Source organism: Macrobrachium rosenbergii, chromosome 13 (genome assembly GCF_040412425.1).
Source record: "Macrobrachium rosenbergii isolate ZJJX-2024 chromosome 13, ASM4041242v1, whole genome shotgun sequence".
NCBI classification, from domain to species: Eukaryota; Metazoa; Arthropoda; class Malacostraca; order Decapoda; family Palaemonidae; genus Macrobrachium; species Macrobrachium rosenbergii.
In genome coordinates, this window is record NC_089753.1 from 21897957 (window position 1) to 21922874 (window position 24918).

Here is a 24918-nt window from a genome sequence, read left to right on the forward strand (position 1 = left end):
CTTCATCTTTATAGGTTTCATGAATTTCCTGTATACTAGGTCCAGCTTTAGTGATTCTTAGATTAAATATACATTTTGTAATTTTAATTGTGGAGCCTTCAACCACTGTCTGGAATCATAGATTTGCTTTTGTATTAAAGTACTTGATTCATAAGTCATATTTTTGAAAAAATGGCATAGATCCCTAAGATCATGGAACTAGATTTTGTAGTCAAGATCTTCATGGAATTTATTTTAGAATGATAATCGTTCTCTGTCCTTAGGACATGTCTGGGACCTAGTTGACCTCATATCCTTTATCACTCTCCGTAACAAATCCTTTCCTGCTTGTAAGTACAACTGCATTGTAGTTTTTAATTATTAGTCTGATGACTAGACACTTCCTGGGATAAAGTGGTCTTCGTGGCCTTTTTATGTACATCCTTCTTGATTTACATAAATGAACATGCTCATAAATTGATTTCAATTATTATTCTAAGTGATTATTGAAGGCAACTTCATCATCAAATTGCATTGAACATGGGTCTCTTGATAGGTGTCACTTGGGTACATGCTTACTAAGCACTTTTTGTGTGTGTATATGTGTGTGTGTGTGTTCTGACCATTGCTCTGGTTTTATATGCTGGCATAGTAAACGTATCTAGAAATGCAAAATACACATAGGTAACACTAAATCACTCCTAACTGGCTTCTTGGCTCGAAAGGCAGAAAGGCCGCCTGCTACAAAGGTGGTTACAGGGAAACTGATACTCCACTGCGTAGCTGGGGTGAGTCAGGTCGGGCTGCACCTTCCTCTTACACCCCTAGTAGCTGTCTCCCGTTGTCACCAAGTCCTTGCACTATTTTTAACCAGACTCCAGTTCGCGCTAGGGAATTTTACCCGTACGTTAAGACCGCAGGTTTGTTAGTAATGGAAAATACAAGTTGAATAAAAATTTGACATATTTGGAATAAACTGTATAGTACACAGACTTGACATATTTCAAAGTGTTTTGAATGTAGTTGTATTAAGAAACTATTTGGGGTTATACCATTAACATACAGAACAAAAGAAATGCAAAGAAAAGTCAGAATTGTAATACAGGTGTTCCCTGGGTGATGCCAGACTTGGCTTACACCATTCCAAGTTTATGACTCTCATCAAATATATTCATCAAAAATTATTTCCCAGATTATAGTGCATGTTCCAGGGTTACGATGCCAATCCGATGGAAGAAATGTGACTTCTAAATGGCAGAATGGGCAAAATTTGGAGGTTTTTGATGAAAAATGTAGGCTATGTCGTTTCCAAGACGCCCAAAGGATTAAAAGTGAGGTTTTCTTACGATTTTCGATGATGTCCCGGTTTACGCCATGGAGCTAGAATGGAACCCCCATCGTCAACCAGGGACTGCCAATAAATCATATCTGACATGACAATAGGTTAATGGGATGATAATTAATATAATTGTGGGAACTTCAATTTTAATTACGTAGGGTTAGTTTTACCTGACCACTGAGTATCACTTATAGATTTTTAGGTTAGCCCCATCACGGGCTCTTTCTGCATGTCTAGAACAGCAGCTGATAGTATTGGAGAACGTAATAACAAGAATAGCAGATTTCCTAGTTTTTCTCCGGAGGGAAAAACATCTCTTGTTGTCTGCCATCAAAGGCTATAGGACTGCTTTGGGCTTGGTTCTGCACCTAAAAGATGTAGACTTGTCTTCCTCATGGGTAATCTCAATGCTATTCAAAAGCTTTGAGCAGCCTTGTTCTCCTTTAGAACTTAGCCTCCTAGGTGGGACCTGACTGGTGCTAAGCAGTCTTACTTGAGCCCCGTATGACCTGTTATGACAATCATCTGACAGAGATATGACCTTTGAAATGGTCCTCTTACTAGCTACAGCTTCACATTTGTCCCAAACTTTGTAGCTAAGACTCAAAATCCTTTGGTTTATGATGACAGTTTGAATCATTTTTCATTTCTTCCTTGGAGATTTTGTTTATATGACCAGACGAATTGCTCTTATGTCCTGTCAGGGCATTGCGTGGTTACCAAGAAAGGACTTGTCTCCTCAGGCCGAGGTGTTGAAAAATTAATGCAAACAGTCTGGATCAAGAAAGAAGTGTCCAAGAATACCATCTTCTGGATCCGTGAGGTTATTAGACGTGCTTATAGCTCTTCTACAGCCTCAGATTCTAACACAGTGCATGCAAGAGCACATGATGTTTGGAATTTAGACTCATTAGCTTTTAAAGAGAACTTATCTTTTCATAGGATTTTGAAGGCTGGTACTGTGCTTGGCTTTGTCAAACCACACCTCACAGCCATTGATCTACGGGATGTTGCCCACAGATTCTTGGAGACTTTTTCCTTGGGTCTGGTGGTGGCTGCTCAGCAAGTTGTATAGCTCATCCAGTGCCCCTAGTGGGACGGTTTGTATCTTACCTAACGTGATGGTATGAAAGTGAGAGTGAATGAGATGACTTGTCTTTTTCCTTTCTCTACCTGTGGGTAGTAGGAAGATTGATCCATCATGAGCTGGAACTGGTCAGATACAGGTCAGTGAGTGGTCATTCTGTTTGAGAAAGTTTATTCATACACAAATATTTCCTTACAGAAGCTAGTCCTTCCTCTCTCTAACAGGGAACATATAGCTCTTTGACTTCCACTTATACGATGTTCCTCCATTGTGTATTACCCCAGTAGTCTGACCGTTTGATAAACTATTATCTGACAAGTCAGAGGCATACATCTCCTTCCTCTGCTTTAGCCTAACCAGGAAGTGAGACCAGGTGTGCTGAACCTCCAGTTAGTTCAGGACTTTCCTTTCCTCTCACTAAAAGTGAGTCTATCCTTATGTTAAGACCTAGGTTATTTCCTCGTATCAACAAGTGACGTTTAAAATTAATTCGTATTTTTCATAGCTAACAAACGTACGGTCTTAATGTGTATTGCCGACCTCTTGCCACCCCTCAAATGGATTCCCTTGGCTGGAAGAAACTGGATGCATCACAGCGCTCTCGGTTTAAGGGAGGTTGGCAGATGATTCCTCTCTCATCTGATTGGCTGAACCCCATTGCCACCAGTACCTTGTTATACAATATTATGTTTTTTACCAGTTTCCAGCTGGCACTAGAAGATTTATCCTTATGTTAAGACCATAGGTTTGTTAGCTATGAAAAATACAAATTAATAAAAAAATTGTCATTTTTCTCAAGTGAGAAGTTGAACAGCTAATTGGGACGAAAAAGAAGAGAAGTACAGTGGAGAAGGAACTATATTGAAAAACAGTTGCTCCTGCTTATGTTGTGCTGTTCTTAGACATACTGAAGGCATTACTCCCATATATTAGTCAGGCAATTTACTGTGAGGTGAATCTAGTGAAGGGATGCTTGCAATTTCACCTAACTGCCTTGTGGTGAGAAAAGTCTATGGACAAGATAAATTGGTACATTCTTTTACATTAACATTGGAGTTATTTACTCATTATAAGTCAGTATCTGTATGAGTTTTACATGCAGTTGTACCTAATGGAGATTGGTGGACTACTGGATGTTTAGGTTATCAGGTACACGCTGGAAACTATAATAGTTACCTTGTGCTGTAGTTGATTGTTAGTAAGATCAAGTAGATATTGCCTTTGGATACCTGTAAAAATTTTTGGTTTGGGAAGGTAGAATTATCTTTTGATGAAAGGTAGAATCTAGAGTTATGACAGTTAGAGGTTATCAGGAGAACGTGTGATAAATTCTGTTGTTAATCAAGGATCAGCCTTGAATTCATAGTAGAAAGGGAAGTGCTTTTAAATAATAGAATCAAAGGAAGAGAGATCATGGAGGTATTTAAGGCTGAAAGAATGTGACATGGGAAAAAGTTGAAAATCACCTTGAGCAAAATTTAGCTTATTTAACCAGAAAGTAATGCTGTAGGAAAGATGGTGTCACAGGAGATGATAAAGATGGCAGGTTATCAACAGATTAAAAAGGTTTTTTATGCCCGAGATGTATCAGAGCAGCAACATGGAATGAAAAAGAGGGCGGGCCTTAGAAATGGCAGAACATCCTGTTACCTTGGAAGCGCTGGCTTTTGAAGTAGGCAATGGGAGAGCAGTAAGAGTAGAAAAAATAAAGTAGCAACAGCCTGAAAAAAAATGGAAAGAGATCGGTTAGACTACTCTTAAATTGAAGCATCCCATTAGTATGTGTGAACATTTTTATAGTGCAGTCGGTATGTGATGTTGGCCCATAAGCACTGACATGAGCAGTGGTTATGTTGAAGCGTGGCAACTGAATGCAAAGATGCATGGTCAGAGCTCAGAATGAAGATCATATTACATATGGTGTTGTGTCCACTAGCTGGAAAATAGTTGAGGAACGGTTATAAAAGTAGTCGTAAACAAGACCAGCAGTAGGGAGGCCAGGAAGTTACAGAAAAAGGATCATGGAGGACCTTGACTAGATGGGGACATAGGCAGAATGTGCACAAGATAGGAAAATTTGCTTCAGTCATTTCACTTTTAATCAAAGGGTAACACTGACATCAAAGTGATGAAAGCGATGCAAGGTAGAGGCTGTTTTATTTTGGCAAGTTTTACTGTAGTGAATGGTGTGCTTGTATTACTACTTTATACTGAAAATACTCTTGGAGTCTGGTTAAATTTTTAGAGCACAGTACATATTTTTTTTCTGATGGAGTACATAAAGTTTTGTTTGTGATATCCCTTTGATGAGTTTCTGTATTTGGAAATTTCATATTTAATGACAAAGATTTTCTTTCATTGGGCTGTTAAAATGGGAGTAATTGTATTCATTGATAGGCAACAGATATGATTAGAACTACACAGACTATCCTAGTCTTACATTATTACTTGAAAAGGGTCAAAGAATCACTTCGAACTTACATTGTTACATACACTTGATAAAGATTTCTCACAATAATGTACAAAATAGGATTTTATTTTTTAACTGGTACTCCACATATATATAATTAAAAAGACTGAGTGGATTGCTAGCCAAAACATTCACTTGTTTGTCAAAGTATTATGTGAACTTTGTTCAGGATGTTTATTTTGGTTCATAATTTTTGGGGTATGACATGATGTAACTTGACCGTTTGCTGAAGAGTCAACAGTTTATCGTGTGATAAGATTGAATTTTAGGGGTACTATTTGAATATTTTAAGAACTTGGTAATATTCTACATCTTGTATGTCCTTGTAGCTGTTATGAAAGTGAGAATGATGGGCATCGTCCCCTACAGGTGGAGTTGGGCAGAGAGACTCAGGTGCCAGGCAAGAGAGGAGGCCCAGTTGGTTGTGTGAGCTCTGCTCTGCTGCCACAGCGAATCGTAGAGTCTTCCAGCTACCCTAAGAGGTCCGAGAGTTTGCGTGGCGCCCCCCATCCGTCAAAAAGCTTAACTTCGTCCATGAAGATGCATCACTGTCAGTTTTGTAATTATACCACAAATTTTACCACTAACCTGATCAACCACATGCGAACCCATACAGGAGAGAAGCCTTTTTCTTGCCCCCATTGCCCTTACCGGGCCAATCAAAGAACAAATCTAACTATGCACTTGCGCACCCACACTGGAGAAAAGCCTTACGGCTGTTCAATCTGTTGCTACCGCTCATCAAGGAAGGATGCTCTCAAGACTCACATGCTGAAACATGGACGATTCCCCAATGAAAAAGATTTGTTCAGTTTTTAGCCAGGTGCTCTGCACCTACAGCTTCACAGTGTACATATGTCAGTATTTATCAAGAAAAATTTTATTCCGAGATTCATAATGATTGTCTGGAATTGTGAATCTGTTTTTAATTAATTTTTGTATGTGCAATGACTTGTTACATATAAATAATAGCAGATTAGCAATTAATGTTCTTGTGCATTTAATGGCATTTTCGTGCAATGCAAGTCTTGTAATTTTGATTGAATAAACTTTCAAAAGTATAGATATTTTGTTTATATTCAAGGCTTTTTCCTGTAAGCATGTAGAGTTTCTTCGAGTGAGGGATCTGTGGGGAAACTGTGGAAGGAAGGTTCTGAAAGTAGATGTGGCAGGTTAACCACTCTGGGGCTATGGCATTTCATGAAGCTCATTATACCATTTTTTCTTGCTTATGAATTGGACTTAATCAAATCTTCACACATATTATAGGTTACCACACAAGACTAGCTCCAAAACATTATGCTAACAGTACAAGGCTAACCATTGAAATACAGTTTAGGGCTGTCATCAAGTAAGTTTGTCAAATTTTTCAATTTCTTGAACTTTTAATTTTGTGTGTATTCTCTCTCTCTCTCTCTCTCTCTCTCTCTCTCTCTCTCTCTCTCTCTCTCTCTCTCTCTCTCTCTCTCTCTCTCTCTGTGTGTGTGCGCGCGCGCGTGCGTGCTTTTTGGACCATCCTACTTTTCAACCCAGTTGTTGGGCAAGATGATTGTATGGGATGTATTGATGACATAGTAATATGGGTAAAAAGTTGCTTCCAGAAAGTTTAGAGGGTGGTAGTATAGATGGGGGCAACAGCAGAAATTATATCTTGGGAGAGAGGGTTGCTTAGAAAAGGGCTGTCTAATCTGTAGAGTTGCAATTTGCTGTTTTGACCATTTGGTATACTACTGTCATTTTTTGTGGCATGGGTACATTAATTAACAAAAATATATGGACCAAGAGAGAATGGTACTTTATATACTTATGGACTGTATCATTTGGTTTTTTGAGACTTTATTTTTAGCATAGTTTCAGGGGATTACAATTTAAAATATAAAATGTATGTCTGAGTGATTGGTGGGCCACGTTTAACTTGCAGTGCAAAAAATAGGCTACGCTATATTTTGCATCAGAACATTTAGGTTGAGATTCATACATCGCGATTGTTTATATATGTAATATAAAATGCCATGATAAACTATGACATTAATAACTAGAAAATAAAAGTAATGGTGAGCATTAAACACTTTAAAGAAATAACAATACATGTATGTGTTGTTATTACCAATATACGAACTGTCTACTCTCTATACTGAAAACTAGTAAGCATGCCAACTGACTTGCGAATATTGAAGTGGTAGTTTTTGGTCATGTATGCATGTTCGCATTACTGTTTCATTAAAATTTTGTCCTGGACAAGCAAATGTGCATAATCTGGATGAATATATGGATGATTAAAGAGAGAAAAACATTAAAAGCGCTGTACTTTTAAGTGAGTGTTGTAGTTGCAGACACCCAGTTTCCATTTTTTATTTAACTAGACCCTCTTACATCTACATTCCCAGTCTGCATATTGATAATACTGTGTAGCATTTTCTTTAATTTCTCCTTGTGCTTTTACCACTTTCAGACTGCTTTCTCCTGTTCTGTAGAGTTTTAACACCGTGTTTATTGTTCATTTCATCCGCTGCATTTTAACTTGAAGCCTAAGGGTTTTTTTTTTTTGTAAATTTACTGTCTTTTCTCCTTTGTTGTGAAAAGGAGTGAATATTTATATTTTACTAACTGAAGCTATGATCAGGTATTAAATCTAATCCGCTGACATCTGTTATGCAGCTTTAATGGCCAGATTATACAGCAGTTACATTACAGTTATGTAGCGACAGGCAGGTAACAACAAATAGAAAAGAAAAGGAAAGGAGTTCATAGTTTTTTCTTACTGTTAGTTGGTTGTTACCTATAAGGTAAAAGTACATGGTTTCCCAGTATTTTTGGATGCAGTAAATCAAGATAGACAGAAAATTATGCAAGGCTGGATTCAACAAAAACAGAACTTGCATAACACATAATATGTATAGTAAAATCATTGCTTGGAGACGGAATTTTTATGGATTGAGTGATATGCAAGTATGCGCAGTATATGAATGCATACAAATTTTATCAGAAGGGTAAGGAAAGTTAAAGCAATGGTACATGGCTCTTTAAGGTAGAATTATTCTCTAAACTTGGCAGCATCAGTGCCCTTATCACTGCTAGGAAGACTATTCCACAGTTTTACAGAAGTCCTGAGACACTAGACAGTGGGATGTTGTCGACCTCAATCGTTGGTGGATGGAGAGCTAGTGGATTCAGGTTATCATCTTTGCCTTATTCTGATGGAGCATCAGGGCGCAGACAAAATCCTCACTTGCGTACTGTTTTTAAAGTATTAGTATCAGTACTGCATGGCCTTCAGTGTATGTCAAGAGTTGGGTATCCGTGCTAGCATAGAGAGAAGTTTCTCTTCGTTCCATCCTAGGAGGCCCTTTACCTTGACAAGAATGTTGACTTCATATCAGTCCTACTCTTTCTGAATGATGGGATGTTCTAGAAGTTGAAGAATGCAATTCTTCTTGGAAGATTTGCGTTAGGCAAAGAATAACCTATAAATGAACATTTTGCCCCTTGAAAACTTAATCCCTTACAGAAAATATTTTATGATCTCGTTGCATTGGACAGTACTGGATCATAAAAACAATATTATGTGATGAAGGAAATTACTTTGGTAGTTGCAGTGCTACTACTGTAACCATTTGAAGCTGAGGGCTTTTCTAGTAATAAAACCAGATCTCTTGAGATTTCATGAATGCGGTTCAGCAGTTTCATATATGGGTTCAGTAAGGGAAGTGTACCTTACTTCCTCTTGTTGGTATATGAAAATAAAACATTAAATATGTTTATTTCTAAAATATTGTGTTTTGTTTGACATCAGATTTTCTTCACGTTAGTGTTATACAGTACTGTTAAATTGGACTTTGTCTAATGAAAAAAGTTAGGGTACACTTTTGTTTGAAAATCAGGAAATCTAGGGAAGTTTAGGAAAGATTAGGTAGATTTAAATAAAATTGGCAAGACTATGGCAAAAAAGAAAATGACAGCTGTAAGAGTATTTATGTTTTGAATATCGGATGCATGTGCCAATTGGTGCACTTGTAAGTTTAGTAGATGTAAGTCACAGTGAAGTTAGTCTTATGGTAAGAGCCCAAAGTAAAAATAAGCATCCTCTACAGATGGTGGCGAACATTGATGTGCAGAAGACGAGCAAGAACATTGGGGATTTAATACCGAAGAAGACTTTTTCAGCTGTGGGGAAGCTTCATCATTGCCCTTACTGTAACTACTCTTCGAACAAGACGACAAATCTCAAAAATCACGTTCGTGTTCATACAGGAGAGCGACCGTACGAATGTCCCCACTGCCCTTACAAGGCAACTCAGGAGAACAATTTGAAATCCCACATACGTATTCACACGGGTGAAAAACATGCTTGTAATTATTGTTCCTATCGTTCGACCAAAATTACAACCCTTCGGAGGCACATACAGACTCACCACGAAGCAGAGAGTGAAGGATTACTCTCAGCTTAAAGTGCTGAAAGTTTAGGATATTTTACTTCTCATTGTATATCATATCATTATCCTTTGATTAACTAAAGTAGGTGTGTTTTGTTGAACAGAATGTCTAGTCATACACACCTAATGTGTAATAGGAGGGCATTAAGAATTTAATAATAATGTACTATAATATAGTGAGTAGATTGCTAATGTTGTCTAGTGCTAGAACAAAGTTCAGTTTTGAAAATCAGTGTCATATTTTAATAGACTTAACAGGAAATTTTACCCTTCAGTGTATTGAAGGTTGAATATATGAATACAGGCAGTCCCCGGTTTATGACGGGGGTTCCATTCTTATGCCGCGTCGTAAACCGAAAATCGTCGTTAAACCCAAAAATCCAAAGAAAACCTTACTTTTAGTGCTTTTGGTGTATTGAAAATGATGTAAACTGCATATTTATTGAGTTTTTCATCCAAAAAAACCTCCAAATTTTGATTATTCTGCCGTTGTGGATCCAAATTTCTTCCTTTGGATCAGCATCGTAACCCCGGAACATGCGTCGTAAACGAGGAAATTCTGATGAATATATTTGGAAAGCACTGTAAGCCGGACCCGTCATAAACCGGGGACTGCCTGTACATGGAAAGTGGAATGCCATGTGCCAAGAGGTGAGACTTTACAAGGGACCTCATGAATTGCTGGAATCATGTAAGTGTTTGCAAGAATTTAAGGTACGCTGTTTGAGAAATACCATTTTAGCCATTGCATTCATTCTCTTTGTTGGCTTAGACCTCATTGTAACATTGTGATTTACAGTGTGTTTATACAATAAAAGCCTTTTCAACAAATGGTTTTTGTTTTTATTGAATCGGTGGCTCACTTGTCCTTCTTATAAGGTATCCGCGTGCAGTATTTTTCAGTATAGAAGTAAGAATTTATAAATGTTGATGAGTAGTTCTGTTTTGTTTTTACCCTTTGAAGATGTTAAATGTTTAACATTTTCAGTGCTTTACGAAGTTTGACGTGAAAGCATTGCAAATTATCAATATGGTGAATGCTTTTTCGTATTCAGTCTAGATTCTTTCATCTGCGATACCTAATATAAGTCTGTTAAAGGAACAAAATTGAAATATTTCACTGGATTTTAACCATTTTTAATAGTGTCAATCTTATTTTGTGTACACAAGCAGTTTGTGTCACCATGGCTCTTAAATAGTTAGGTTCAGTCAATGTTTGCTGGTTATTGTAAATGTCAGGAATGCTGGTTATTGCTAAATGTATTAACTAGCTACTCTGGAATTGAGCATAGTCTTTCATATATTATATTTTTGTCATCTCCATATTCTTTTCTATTAGTTGAGCTCTATTTTAAGTTTTCTTGGGGCTCTCCATGATATGGGTTGGCAGACTGAGTTTTGTAGCATTCTCCTTGACAGTCAGTACTTGTTGCATTCTGGCAGTGACTTGTTTTTTACTTTTATATTTCGTCACCTGATGCTTAACTTTGTTGTTTAAGGACAAAAGTGAGGATCTTTGCACTATCTTGGTGCTTTCAGTAAAAGCGGTGAAGTATTTGGAGGAAACAAATTGTGACTAATGGTTGGCTCCAATACTGTGTGTGTGTGTGTGTTTTTTTTTTTTTTTTTTTTTTTATTTATTTTTTTAAGGTTTGTTCGATAATCAATGATGCCAATGAAGCATTTCTGCTTGTAACGAGAAAGCAGTGGTGAAGGTAAATGATTCCATTCCCTTTTCTATTATAAAACTTTGTTTTCTCTGTTGGGAAGAAATCCAGAGGTGCATATAAGCCAGTATGTACAGGCAGTCCCCAGTTATCGGCAGGGTTTCGGAAATCCAGAGGTGCGCATAAGCAAGTGTGCACAGGCAGTCCCCAGTTATCGGCAAGGTTCCGTTCCCGACAGCGTGACAATAACCGAAAATCACTGGTAATAGCACTGATTCCTGGTTATCGGCACCGATAACCGGCGATCAGGAATGGGTGTCGAAAATCCGGTTTTCGTCGCTAGGCAAGTGCCGTAAAACCAGATCGCCGATAACCTGCCTGTACTTGCATAAAATAAACCGACTTGAATTATTATTGTGGGGCCTATGCAATAGGACTTCTTTTACGCCATGTCTTTATTTCAAGTGTACTAGGATCCAGCAAAGATAAGTGTCATACCTTATCTCTGGCATTCATGGTGCAGAGGAAAGAAGACATTAGGTGGCAGCTCCCAAGAGATTCACAGCTGCTGCTTCTATCCTTATACATCCATCAGAGGAACAGACATGGCAACTCACATTAGTTCATACCAAGGAGAACGTTTGCCCCTTTTTCTTTGTATTGAGGGAGCAAATGAAACTAGAGTAAACCCCCCGTATTCGCGGACTCACTGATTCGCGGATTTCTCTGTGGAACATATATACATATTATTTGCAGAAAATTTGCCTATCCGCGGTATTTTTCAGAGAAATATTCACTAATTACTGTATTTTCATATCATTTTCATGACTAAATGCAATTTTTGTGATAAAACTATCAAAGTACTCAGGTATAAGTTTTTATTTTTATTTTATTTTTTTTATTTTTTTATTTTTTTTTTTATCAAAATATGCAGTTCTAAGTGTTTTTAGAGGGGTTTTAAGTATTCGCGGATTTTTGCTGTTTGCAGGGAGTTTACTGTAATGTTCTCAGTGCAGCAATCAGATAACCCAGAGTATAGGTTGTTGTAATAAAGCATTCCATATTTTGACTTGGTTACCTTGATTTTTTTTTTTTATTATTATTATTATTATTATTATTCTGCTGAGCAGTCTCTCGGCCTGTATGTTCATTAAGACACACATTTCTGGAATATGAGCAGCCAGGAAATCATGAATTGCTGTTACAACTACGTACTGTACCTGAATTGTGAAGCATATTTTTCAAATATGCTTGATTTGAAACTTGGATAAATTGATTCTTCTGCTTTCCATAAAAGCAAAACAGCTACAGTGTATTGTTCAAGATAAATGTTGAATTGTTTCAGTGGTAAAATATGGGTCTAAATTTTGGGTGATCAGAAGCACACACATCAGAAACACCTGTATAGCTTAAATTGAATGAGTAACACAAAGGTTATGTGGTATAGCATTATTTGTACTTTACCTTACTAAAACCAAATGCCAATGGTACCACTACTAAGATGGGTATCATACCTTACAGGTGGTATATGCCGGTAGGAAGAGGATCTACAGGACTCGCAAGATGCTTCACCATTGCCCTTTCTGCCTATATGTAACCAACAAGAAAACACACATGACTAATCACATCCGGATCCATACAAAGGAGAAGCCCTTCTCCTGCCCCCATTGTCCTGTTCGTTTTACCCAGAAGGGTAACTTACAGACGCACATTTTTACGCACATGAAGAAGGGAGTTCCTCAGAAGTGATGCCGTAGTCTGCAGTTAGGGAGCAAATAGAGTGGCTGTGTTCTGGACACAGCAGTCAGATATTCTGAGAAAAGATGCTGTCAGAAGTGAACATGACTTATTAGCTCTTGCCGTGCACTTTTTTCGAGTCCTTTAGCATGAAGTAAAATCTAGGTATTTGTATAAAGTGAGATATTAGATGTAGTACTTCATTGATTATTCTTGATTGTAATGCATGATTTGTGTTAGGTCTGTTCTAATTGTATGCACTAAAGTTTTTATGAAAAAAATGTATAAATAGGGTTAGTGTGTGTGGAAGTTTTAATTGAACATTGAAGTTTAAATCTTGTTTATTTTGATAATTGTGGTCTTAGTCTGCCATGTATGTAAGTGATTGAAAAACTAGTTTTCCTGATGTATGGAATATTTTTATATAAAGCAAATACATGCTGATTTAAAAGTGCTTGTCAGATCTCTTGATGTAAACCTTATTTAATTTAAAACTATTTGTTAGGTAGGTATGTAAATCCCTTTAATTGGATTGAATGTTTTTTAGCTGTCCATTGATATAGTACATGTGAAGCAGCCAATCCCAATAAATGGCTTTTAAAGAGATTTGCTTCTATTTCTAAATCTTGTAAATAAGTGCAAGTGGTTAAAGACTTGTAGCCACGTGAGAGAGTGCTATAGACATGATGTAAATGGGTTTCCCCTTGCACTAGTCCTCAGTCAAAGATTAATGGTGTCTGGGTGATACTGAATAACTAGATGAAGTGAGACAAAGGATTTGCAATGGTGAAAATGTTAGTGAAAGTTCATTGTCTGATTGCATACAAGTTATTAATGCAATGCCGTCTCTGCACTGGGATGCATTAATACACACAAGAATATTGGATTGACTAGAGATAGATATTACTGACCATGAACAGTTCTCAAAGTCAAGAATCATCAAATGTGTCATGGATAGCACTAAGCTTGAGTGTAGCCACAGGTTATATTTTACACCAGAAGCATACCTTGATGATAACTCTTGTTGATACCAAATGGACATCCCCTACAGGTGGGGTATGGCAACGAGGCACCGGCGCTTCAAGATTTAGGAGTTGGGATTGCTAGCATGCCACGAAGAAAGATACATCGATGTACCTATTGCAACTATTCCACCATGTATACCACAGGCCTCAAAAGACACATGTCCACCCACACTGGCGATCGACCATTTTTTTGTCCTCATTGCAATTATCGGGCTGTTACAAGGTCAAATTTAAATCGGCATTTAAGGAAACACTTGCTGCATCACTCGAACAGTCAGTGAAAGGGATATCAATGAGGAACGTGGTACATAAATTTTCTACATGAGCCACTACTTCTGGAGCTTTTTGATTTTGATTACGGAGAATCTGGAGCTGAGGATTCTGAAAGAACAGAAGAGTTTATTATGTTTCCTGGGTGGTGTGACAGAACAATGCTCATAGAAACAGATTCTTTGTTAGTTTATTTTTAATGCTTAGGTGATTAATTTTACTTTGCTTCTCTGTTGAATATTGACGAAGAGATATTATACCAAGGAATGGCTGCTGGCCTTCTATTATTCTCAAGAAATCACAAACAAACCGTTTCCTTTGAGATACCTATTTTGAACAAACCTTATGTAGTAGGGAATTTTAACTTAAAAGTTTCATTATATTTTATAGTGGTTTTTCAGTCATTGTCACTGTCAGTGTGGAAAATGAACTGGAGTCCTGGTGATTTTGTAGATTATAAAGTGCTACCATCAACTGTGAATTGAGTGGTTGTGTGTGTGTTGAGAGCTTGATGGCCTTATTCTTTGTCAAATCTTCCTTTAATATTTTAAATGTTGTAGCTTGGTCTGTGTTTTTTGTAGGCAAGTTGCTTCATGTATAACAATGAATATCCTGTAAATGATAAAAAAAGATGAAAGCCAGTCAGTTGTGTTATAGTTATTTGTAATAAAAATGTACGTATTTGTGATAAACGAACAGAAAGGAGGTGGAAGTTGTTGCTTAACGGAAAAGGACAAACCTGATTCATCATGCACTTACGATCTTTTGAGAACTGGCAAGGAAATGGTTAGAATTAGGTAGAATCCACGAAGAGGAAAAGTTCAGTAATAGCTAAAGTATTTATGGTCAACTTGTCACCACGTGCGAGATATAGGTTTTGATCATTCTTTCATAATTTGTGTGTGTCTGTTTCCTGACAGCCCTTTTTGATTTTTAGCCTTTTTTTTGTAAAATCATAAGAAAATAGTCATCTTAGTCTCTGTCCATGATTATTGGTGAAGATCGATGATATTACAGAGTTCTGGTGAGCATAGACCTATTGTGTCCGGTGTTCTTGAGGTTAGTCTCTTGGGACCCTTGTTGTTATTAGCCTTTACAGTAACCTAATTGTTGAGATAATAATATTCGGATGATACAGCTTTTGTTGCTGGTCGCACATCCTGAATGAAACTGAGTAGTTCTCACTCTTACCAGAGATCTGGTGCTGGTTAAGTAGTTTAATTAGTTAATAATGAGGCTCAGTTCAATAACAGGAAGTAAATATGATATCAAATGGGGTTATTAGCTTCTCGGGGGAGTAGTTTACTACTACTGGCTTTTTGTTCTCTTGTTTCAGTTTATCAGCAGTTAAAATCCATGTACAGTACAGTAGTTATTGCCTTGCTTTGTAGTTGTTCAAAGTTGTTAAAAGGTTAGTTATGCCTTTTAAATATTAATTTGGCCACATAAAGCTCTTGATTATGTATCCAAAGGGAAGTTTTGTTTATGTGGAATTTTTTGCAAGTGGGTTTAAAATTTTTTTTGTGCATAAGTTTGTGATTGAATTCTTCTGTCAATATTGTCTGACTTCGTATACTCTGTGATGTTTGCGAGGTTCATGTGGTATAGCTAATATTCTTGGTGTTTCAAGCCATTGCTGCAGTTGTACTCTTGTTCAGTTTGGTAAAAAACTTGATAAATCAGCACTGTATGGGATCTTATTATATCCACATGTAGCTGGGAATATAGATATATCATGGCATTGAAACTAGGACACCTCGTTGGTTAGGCTTTGAAATTTTGCCAAAGTTTTGAAAAGATGTGATAACTGATTTGTGCAGCAGTCTACCACCTTTATTCTAAAGGAACTTGAAGTCTCAACTTTTTTCTTCTGTGAAAGTAAGATTTCTGCCTTTAAGCCCATTACAGGATCCTTCTCCTACTGCAGCAAAATTTTGCTGCCAAGCTTTTGAAAATACTATGAAAGTTAAAGAGAATGTACATTTTGGTGTTACATGATAGGTGATTTGTACTTTATTTTTACTACCACGGCATCCTTGTTGACATTGGCTGGGCATCATCTACAGGTGAGGGAGACTGCTGGCGTACCATCCAGGGCGTGTGCGAAGCCATCCTTAAACAAGTGGATCACAGATGTAAGGCAAGCTCCAAGGCAAAAGCAATTGTATCAGTGCCCTTACTGCAGATACTCAACCTTGCACAGTACTGGCATGAAGAGACATTTACGTACTCACACTGGAGAAAGGCCTTTTGCAGTGTACAGTGTGCCAACAAAAGTTCACTCAGAAAGGAAGTCTGCAAGCTCACATGACTACACATACTGGCCTGAAGCCATTTGCCTGTACTATATGTTCCTTTAGTACTGTACATAAGTCTCACCTAGTGCGACATATGCTTAATCACTCGGTCGAGTTTGAACCTTCATAGGGAATTCTAGAATCGTATCATGATCCAAAGTCGCAGCTCTTTCTCTCTTTTTCTAAAAGGAAGAGAATACTGATGTACTGATAAATGAAAATGATTGGATTCCAGTAAAGCTTTTTATTTGTATATCATCCAAACAACTTGTGACAGTTATTTTGTGATAGTGTTGAGCATTACTGCATCATTGTTATGTAAAGAAAGAAGTTCAGCTAATCTGCTAGGAAGTTATATTTAAATATAATGCAGTACTCTATGTTTTGACCGTAAAATTGTATATCACTTTACAAATTATAACATTTTATTAGGTTTAATCAAATTAATTTCATTACGATATCAAACACTCCACTCTACCTGCTTAACTGTAGCCGAAAGGTTGCCAGGAATTTGGTGATGCTTGAAGTGCATGTTTTATGTGATGGATGGACTTGGACTGCAAGTAGCAGTTAACTGAGTGAAATCATTGTTGGTTTTTAAAAGGTTGGAACATCTGTTATTTAGAATTTGATATCAACATTACCTTTGGAGGAGATGTAAAAGTTGCCAATTTACTATTTACATTTCATGATATGTAATTGGTTGAGTTGCAGTAGCCAAGCATCTCAAAAAATATTGCAAGTCATGGAAGATATTTTACAATTAGTAGCCTACTTCCAAGTTACATGCAAAAATCCCTTGGCCTCAGGACTTTAATGATTTTCCACAGGCTTCTATCTTTAGGTACAGTATATCCTTCTTAACAGATAGAAACTGTCATTTTTGAAAGTACTGACAGCTGTTCACCAAAAGTTTAATGTTTGGAGATAGAATGTTAATTTCTTGCATTTCTCAAGCAACACCATATCAAGTAACCTTTTTCCTAAAATATTGGGTCCTTCATCAATTAGAAATTGATTCTGGGTTATGGAATTTGACTGACTAGGGGATCCACGTTATCGCTTCGATTTTACGAAGTAAAAAATACCGTATACCTCCAGACAGGTCACCATCTTGTAAAAGTAAAAATTACTGTGTATGTAACTTGTATTCCATTGTGTTCAAATGAGAACAAACAATCCAAACTTTCCGAGAGTGCTCATTTATAATGAACGTTGCTTGAAGTGCAGACAAGTCCCCCATGGGCTCGTTATGAACTCTACTGTATATAGAATTCACATTTTACAAGGATAAGAAGGGCAATATGCCATAAGCTCAAATCATGGTTGTTATTAAGGAAATATACGTTCCATATTTTGTTTGCTTTTGATTGTATACCTAAGCTTTATTTCTCCTCGTGGGCCTATGCTTCTGAATTTTTTTTCTAGAATTACACAAAACAGCTGTGGATTTTCTGATGATGCCAGTGAAGGTGATCCTTGTAATGGGCAATGAGTGACTAGGTATGGGGAGAGATAGGAATGCAACTTTTGGGAAGAAGGGACCTTCTGGGGTACAGATCTTAGATTACCAGTCTTAGCTGGTGTTTGCTGTTTTCAAAAGCTTTCGGTCTTTATAGTCTTCATATGACAGCTTAGGTGAAAAGGTGGGTAACAGAATATTGTCCCTGTAGTTATAATTTGAATTTTGCAGTTGTGCTTGGTTTCACATTACCTTCAAAGGAGAAATGTTAATCTCGATTTCTTTTTAAGCGATTTCTGGAACACAACTTTACTACTACTGCAAATGTTTAGAATGTAAGTTCAGATGACACTCATTTCTATCTTTGTACAATCACAATAGGTCATTGATACCAAACCTGATGTTTCTGCCCCTGTAATCCCTTTCATTTCTTAGTTGGAAATGTGAAATGAAAGGTATTTAAAATACAGCATTGTTTAGTGCAGAAAGATAACATTTTGAATAACCACAATCAGCATATGTAAACAAAGGACACTTGAAGGCTGATGTGTACACTTAACACAGAGAAAGATGTAGACAGAATGAATGACAAGAAGTTGACACTTGCGTCAGCGAATCATGATCCCATGTAATTAACTGACAAATATCCTTGAATAAACCAGGGGTTATATTCCAAAAAATGCAGATGAAATTTAAATGCCAACTGACAAAAACACAAACTGTCAGACATGTTCTAACCAAGGAAAAAGGCTGCCGGGTCAGATATGAATATGCTAAGCTCAGGGAGCAGACATGCGCAATGCAGTCTAGTCTAAAAATTAAAGAGCAAACGAATAAGAAAACTGGCAGTGCTTCGGAGAGAGGGACCTTACCCAAAATAAATGAGACAATATACTCTACAGTTGCTCAAAGGCTTAGATGTAAGAATAAACTGAATTTAGAAAGTATTCACAGCAGCCATACTGGATTAAAGTGAAAGAAATTTAAGAAAAAAATATCAAAACATTAAGTACAAATAGACCAAAACAAAAGTTTGAAAGTAGTGCAGTATCCTTGTTCTACTATTAATGGGTTGCACAGTATTTTATTATTTTGCTTTGGAAATAGAGTGAAGTATTTGATTATCTGTAGGGAACAAAGAAACTTTGTATGACAGTGATAAGTTTAAAGGTAAATTTCTTGTTCGTGTTTTTACACTTGCTGTATTTAAAGCAAATGTATATCAGATGTTTGAGACTTGTATTCTTGGTATCAAGGCTTGGAGTGTCTAGAATTCTTCATAAATGCATCCACATGAGTTCTCAAAAAAAAAAATGGTGAATGCTGAGGTGTTTTTTCACTTGTTCGCAGGTTCCTTTCTTTTTGTTAGGTCTCAACATTTGGATTGTACCATGAATGGCGGTGTACTAGTTTTTTTTCAAAGAACACCTGTGCTACAGAAAAATATTAGAGTAAGATAGGAATTTGGAGTTGGAATACTTATGTTTATTGTTGGTTAAGGTGACTTTTGCTTCCAAGAACACTGATTGGGGCGTTATCTGCAGGTGCTGCCAAACTTTGATGGGAGGACCAGAGGAACGAGAGCACAGGTGGTGGCTTGGACGAACACAGCTCCCAAACGCAAGATGCATCATTGCCCCTACTGTAGTTATTCCACAGGTTATAGTACTGGCCTGAGACGACACATTCGTGTCCACACTGGAGAAAAGCCTTTTGGATGCCAGTTCTGTTCTCATAGGTTTCGCCAAAAAGGAGCTTTGCGCAGTCACACAATTAGTTATCATTCAGATAAATTATAAGTAGTTTTATACGTAGTTCTCTTGGCTATGGTTGTATCTTTTGCTGAAAATATCTAGTATTTATGGAGTCATTATCTATTTCCGTCTTTTGTATTTCATCACTAATTGAAAATGGCATCTACAGTGTCATTCACTGAATGTAGTTTTATTTTGTAAATATATTTCTTCGCTGCATTTTGCCATTATAGAAAAGAATGTGAACTGTAATGGACTTCTTTCTCCTTTATTCCTCTCTACTCACAAGTTAATAAACAAGCCATGATCTAGTGTTTCTTGTATAGTTAATTCTGCAAGGCATTGAATTACTTGTCCGATTGATCATTATCTGTATAGGGCATTGAGTTTCTTGTACTCTTAGTTATTGCCTTAAAAAAATAGGTTGAAGTAAGTGATTTGAACTTATTATAGTTTCACATAGCACTGATTATTGTCGAGTCCAGTAGTTAAACTTTTGATGAGTCTGATAATTTTTCAAAACCAGGTGTTAATTACAAGTGTTGGTTTTCTTTGTGGTCATGAGTTTCGTTGAAAGAGACCTGGAAGGGAATGGTTTTCCAAATCAAATTTGGTCCCTGCAAAAGAGGTGTTTCCAAAGATATTCCTTTTTAATGGGGACAACCACCATTGAAAATAGGCTGGTTTAGCAGTCAAGGAATAATCAAGGATTACAGACAAAGGCTGAGAATTCCACATTCTTGAGTGAATGGATATGTAGGACTGGTCAGATTGCTAGACCTTCAAGTGAAGACAGTTTAGGTATCGTTCAATAAAGAAGCTGCTGAAAGCAGTTGCCAAAGTATTATCAGGAGTAAAGAAGAGGTTGTTCATTGCAGGATGAAATATATAGGAATCCAAGTTGAAAGGAAGAACAGATATTAGATGCAAAGCTTCCAAGTGAACTCTGCCAAGAGCACAGTAGGTTTTGCAAAGAACCCTTATAGTTTTGGGGAGAGTATCCATGCAAGAATTGACTGTCCTAAAATCTGAAAGAGCCTCCTTAGGAGAAGTACATTTGGCTTACGATGCAATCCCCCCCCCCTTTTTTCCCCGTTATATTTTTTACCATAGCTTTATATCAATCATCTGACTGAAGAAGTAAGAAAAATTTATATCACTTCAATATTATTGAGATGGAAAGAGGAGAGGACCAGGAAGTTCATGATCATTGGAAAGTTTTAACCTTTTATTTTCCCTTATAGAACCAATACGTTTTCAGTACATTCTATATTAGTTTATTTTAATCAAGGAAGAAAGTAACAAAACTGCCAGCTTATACATTGCAGAATATCTAAAGGGTCATAGTTATCCTCCCTTCCAAGTAAAGATAGTTTGTAATGCAAGTCAGCTGTCGTGCAGCCTGGTGTGGGATTTTGACATTCTTTATGTATTTAAAGAAAAAAATGCTTTGAAGTAATTTTATGTTGTCTTTGAATTGGTTACATTTATTTTATGGATGATCAAGGAATACCCCTCACAACCCCACCTCGAGAGGATACTGAAAACATGAGTGTAGCACAACAATCAAAGAGTTGAAAGTTTATCCAACTTATGGCTGATGCGATCTTACGGTGCTTTTACAGCGCCTAATGGTGAAGAGTGGTACCAAAGTTCACAGTTATTTATGCTGTGATTTGATGCAACATCAGTTTGCTTTGCAAGCGCTGATAACGTGAAACACGAACTTCAGCGGAAATCAACTTGCAGCGCTGGAACGGGTCCCCCGCCATAAGTCGAGGACCTACTTTAACCATCAGAAAAGTATAATAAGTTTTGGAAACAATCATTTTCTCTTCGTAGGACTGCTGGTGCAGATGGGAAAGCCTGCATCACCTTTTGACAGAAGTATCTATCTGTTCTTCCAGAATTTTTTTGCAAATTATTAAATGCTTGAGAGGCCAACAATTAAAGTGAAATTATTGAGCTTAGAAACAAACCCTTTGGACTGTTCCCATGAATTTTTTGAGGTTTAGGTGGTTCAGGTGAAAAAACTCTTTATTATACTAAATGATTAAGCAGTGATAAGCTTGAACATTTCACGTATCCTATTTCAGACTGCTTCAAGTTAATGCTTTTTCTTGATAATTTTGTGGGGAATGCTACAAGGGTTGTGGTTGATGAGTTCTCATTGAATTTCTGAGGTATCTTATGAAGAGCAGGAGAAAAGTATCCTGTATTATTTGTACCCCAGTACTGTGGCATAACACATCTGGTATTTTGAAATTGTAGTGTTATACTGAATGGTTCGTGTTCCTGTTTCCTGGTGATAATTGGAAGCGATTGTAAAGCAGATACAGTTGAAAAAGTCATATTTTGTTAACAAATCATGAATTGCTAGATGTTAGTTTTCTGTTTGGTGTCACTTTCATTTTGACTGGTTTAAAGATAATGGGTTTGAAGTAAGATTATTGAAATTCTTTATTTTTTCATTGTACTCTTATATTCTGGTCATTTTTTTAATATACTAGAAGGCAGTTGGAACCCTACATAACTGGTAAATGTAACTGAATAATGACAAAGTTCTTGAAAGTGCAATACAGTAGCTAAAGTTATTATTTAGTCATATTCTCTTGCCTCATTCCTCCAGGCCAACAGTAACTTTTGGTTTTGGTTTAGAAACGTGCAGGATATAGAGAAGTGTGCAAAGTAGAAGTAATGTAAGTTATGCTATTCTCACAATAACTTGAAATTCTACATGCTCAGTTAGTAATACAAGAGTTTTAAAATCCCTAACTAGTTCTGAGTTTTAAAATCCCTAACTAGTTCTGATATTCCTGTTTTGAAATGTTGCTCATTTCCATGTTAGATGACAGTGCTCTCATTTCCATTTGTTTAGATAGTTTTGTCATTTAGTGGTGAAAAGCACCCAATTATGACCATGAGTAAGTTGGCCATAACCAACAGGTGGGGCTGAACAGTGATGCTGTGAGGACGGGTGCCGTCAGAGGAGCCTCAGGAGCTCGGAAGGGCCTCGCTACCAACGCCAAGATCCATTCCTGTAACTACTGTCCTTACACAACCATTAACTACACGCACTTGCTTCGCCACATGCACACCCATACTGGAGAGAAACCCTTTTCTTGTCTGCACTGTACGTATCGAGCCACCACCAAGGAGAATCTCAAGAGACACGTGCTTATCCACACTGGGGAAAAGCCCTTTTCGTGTCCATACTGCTCGTATCGAGCATCTCAGAAGGAGAGGATGAAAGAGCACATTTATACCCATACTGGGGAGAAGCCGTACAGCTGCAATGTTTGCTCGTACCGTTGCTCCCAGAAAGGCAATCTTAAAAGTCATATGCTTACGCATCAGAGCGCTGCCTGAAGAAATGTTCTTTTTGTCCCTTAATATTCTGTGTATATAGATTCAATAGGTTGTTGAAATTTTAGCTTCTTTTGTAATGGCTGTCCTTATGATAATTATTTGTACTGGCACTTTGATATATCAGTTAGTTTCACCTGCAGTGGGTCTGTGTTGTATAAAAACATTTTATATTTTACAGCTAACATAATCTTGATTCCGTGTTAAAAATTGGGATCGTATTGGGGGTAGTTCACTTTTGAATAATTTTTAAGGGTGCACTGTTGTGTTTGGAAGAATCTGTGATTTAACTAGTCTTTTTGTATCAATTGTATTAAAAAATTAAAAGTCAGCGCTGGGAGGAAAGCGTTCTTCATAAGAATACTATTAGAGCTGGGTTGTTACGCAATAGTGTGAAAGTCTATGAATGAGTGTTACAAGTGAAATGTGCTATTGTATACTCTGTGTTTTAAAGGTACAGATAAATTCAGAATGATTTAATGGCCAGGCTTATGAGAGGTGAATATTTTAGCTCAATTGTTGGGTTGAACTTCTCAGTAGTATTGTAATAAAAATTCATAGACTAATACTGTATAGTTAATTTTATTTTATGGGATATTTAGTCCATGCAGTTCTGAAAGAGTCAGGGGTTTTAACCAGTATAAGTGCTTTGCAGTAGCATGCACAGTACACTTTACAACTTATATAAAAGCATGATATCTCTGTTCTAGTTTTAAAAGTTGTTGAAACCTACTATATGCAGACTGAAGCTGTAAACTAGGATGTGGTGTAATTTGAAAAAACATCTTTCCCACTGTATGCATTATTCATTGTTATGAGTTAAGAAAGCTGCTTGTAAAACTTACCTGTGACACATGAACTCTGTTCCACTCTCAGTATTTCCTGTTATTGAAAGTTTTATATTTTAAAATCACATTGGGACACAAGGGCCTGTTAACCTTTTCATAAACTTAAAACTGATTGCAAACACACACACACACACACACACACACACACACACACTCTCTCTCTCTCTCTCTCTCTCTCTCTCTCTCTCTCTCTCTCTGTAATTGTCAAGTTGACAGTTTTGTGAAAACTCTCTCTCTGTAATTGTCAAGTTGACAGTTTTGTGAAAATATTTGTAAATATTTGGATTTTCACAGACCCATTCAACCGGAATTTGAAAATGTATTTTATTTGTACAATAAAGGAAATGAGTCGTCCATGAGTTTGTTTCAAGTCACTGATAGGAAGTTGCACCGGGTGGGTATGCACTGTATTTATTAAAAATGATTTAAGCTTAGTTACAATCCCCCACCTGCCACATCACATAATTAAGGGTTGTACAAATCCTCCACAGGTGGGGGTGGAAAGGATATGGAGCGGGAGGCCCTTTGGAGACCAGGTCGCGACACCCGCTCGGAAGATTCACCGTTGTTCGTACTGTTCTTACGGAACGTACTATACCACCAGCCTCAGGAAACATATCCGCATTCATACCAAAGAGAAACCATTCGTATGCTCAGTGTGTCCTTTTCGGACAACGCAACCGGAAAATCTCAGAAGGCATTTGTTTGTTCACAGTGAGGAGAGGCCTTACTGTTGTCAGTTCTGCCCTTTTAAAACCGTGCAGAAATGCAATTTACGAACTCACATCAGAAAGCATCACAATCAGTAATGATTCCATAGTGGGTGAATGTGCTTATGGTTTAATGATCATATTTTGATTAATATAATGGTTGAGTGCTGAAATCCAAATTTTTTTATTTTGAATTTTCTGTGAATTTTGTCAGCTCTGGTCAGCAAAAGGAGCAGTTATGAGTTATTTAACTAAAGTAACTCTCTCTCTCTCTTTCATTTTTTTGGGACTTTTGGGACTTTCAAAACAGAATATACTGTATGCTATCTCAAGGACTGAAGGCCATTTGTTTGGGACTTTCAAATACAACTAGTGAAGAATATAGTTTCAAATACAACTAGTGAAGAATATAGTGTATGATTTTTCTTGTATGTAGCTAACCTGAAAATTGTCCATTTCAACAATTTATCCTAA

The 24918-nt window shown here is 37.0% G+C and overlaps 1 protein-coding gene across 50 annotated transcripts in view; it reads left to right on the forward strand.

The window, feature by feature from the left end:
* Positions 1–24918, forward strand: part of LOC136844994 (zinc finger and BTB domain-containing protein 14-like) — a 256025-nt gene that overhangs the window by 19198 nt on the left and 211909 nt on the right. For 2 of the 50 annotated variants that reach the window (XM_067114547.1, XM_067114549.1), the window contains exon 6: positions 12497–17662. The exons of 41 other annotated variants lie outside the window; for them this stretch is intronic. In XM_067114547.1, coding sequence (XP_066970648.1) covers positions 12497–12724 — 228 coding nt within the window. In that variant the 3' untranslated portion in view covers positions 12725–17662. Of the gene's footprint in view, positions 1–5244; positions 5939–8966; positions 10141–12496; positions 17663–19310; positions 24088–24918 lie in introns of those variants that run through there. 7 more of the 50 variants (XM_067114543.1, XM_067114544.1, XM_067114507.1 and 4 more) reach the window with 5 other exon arrangements.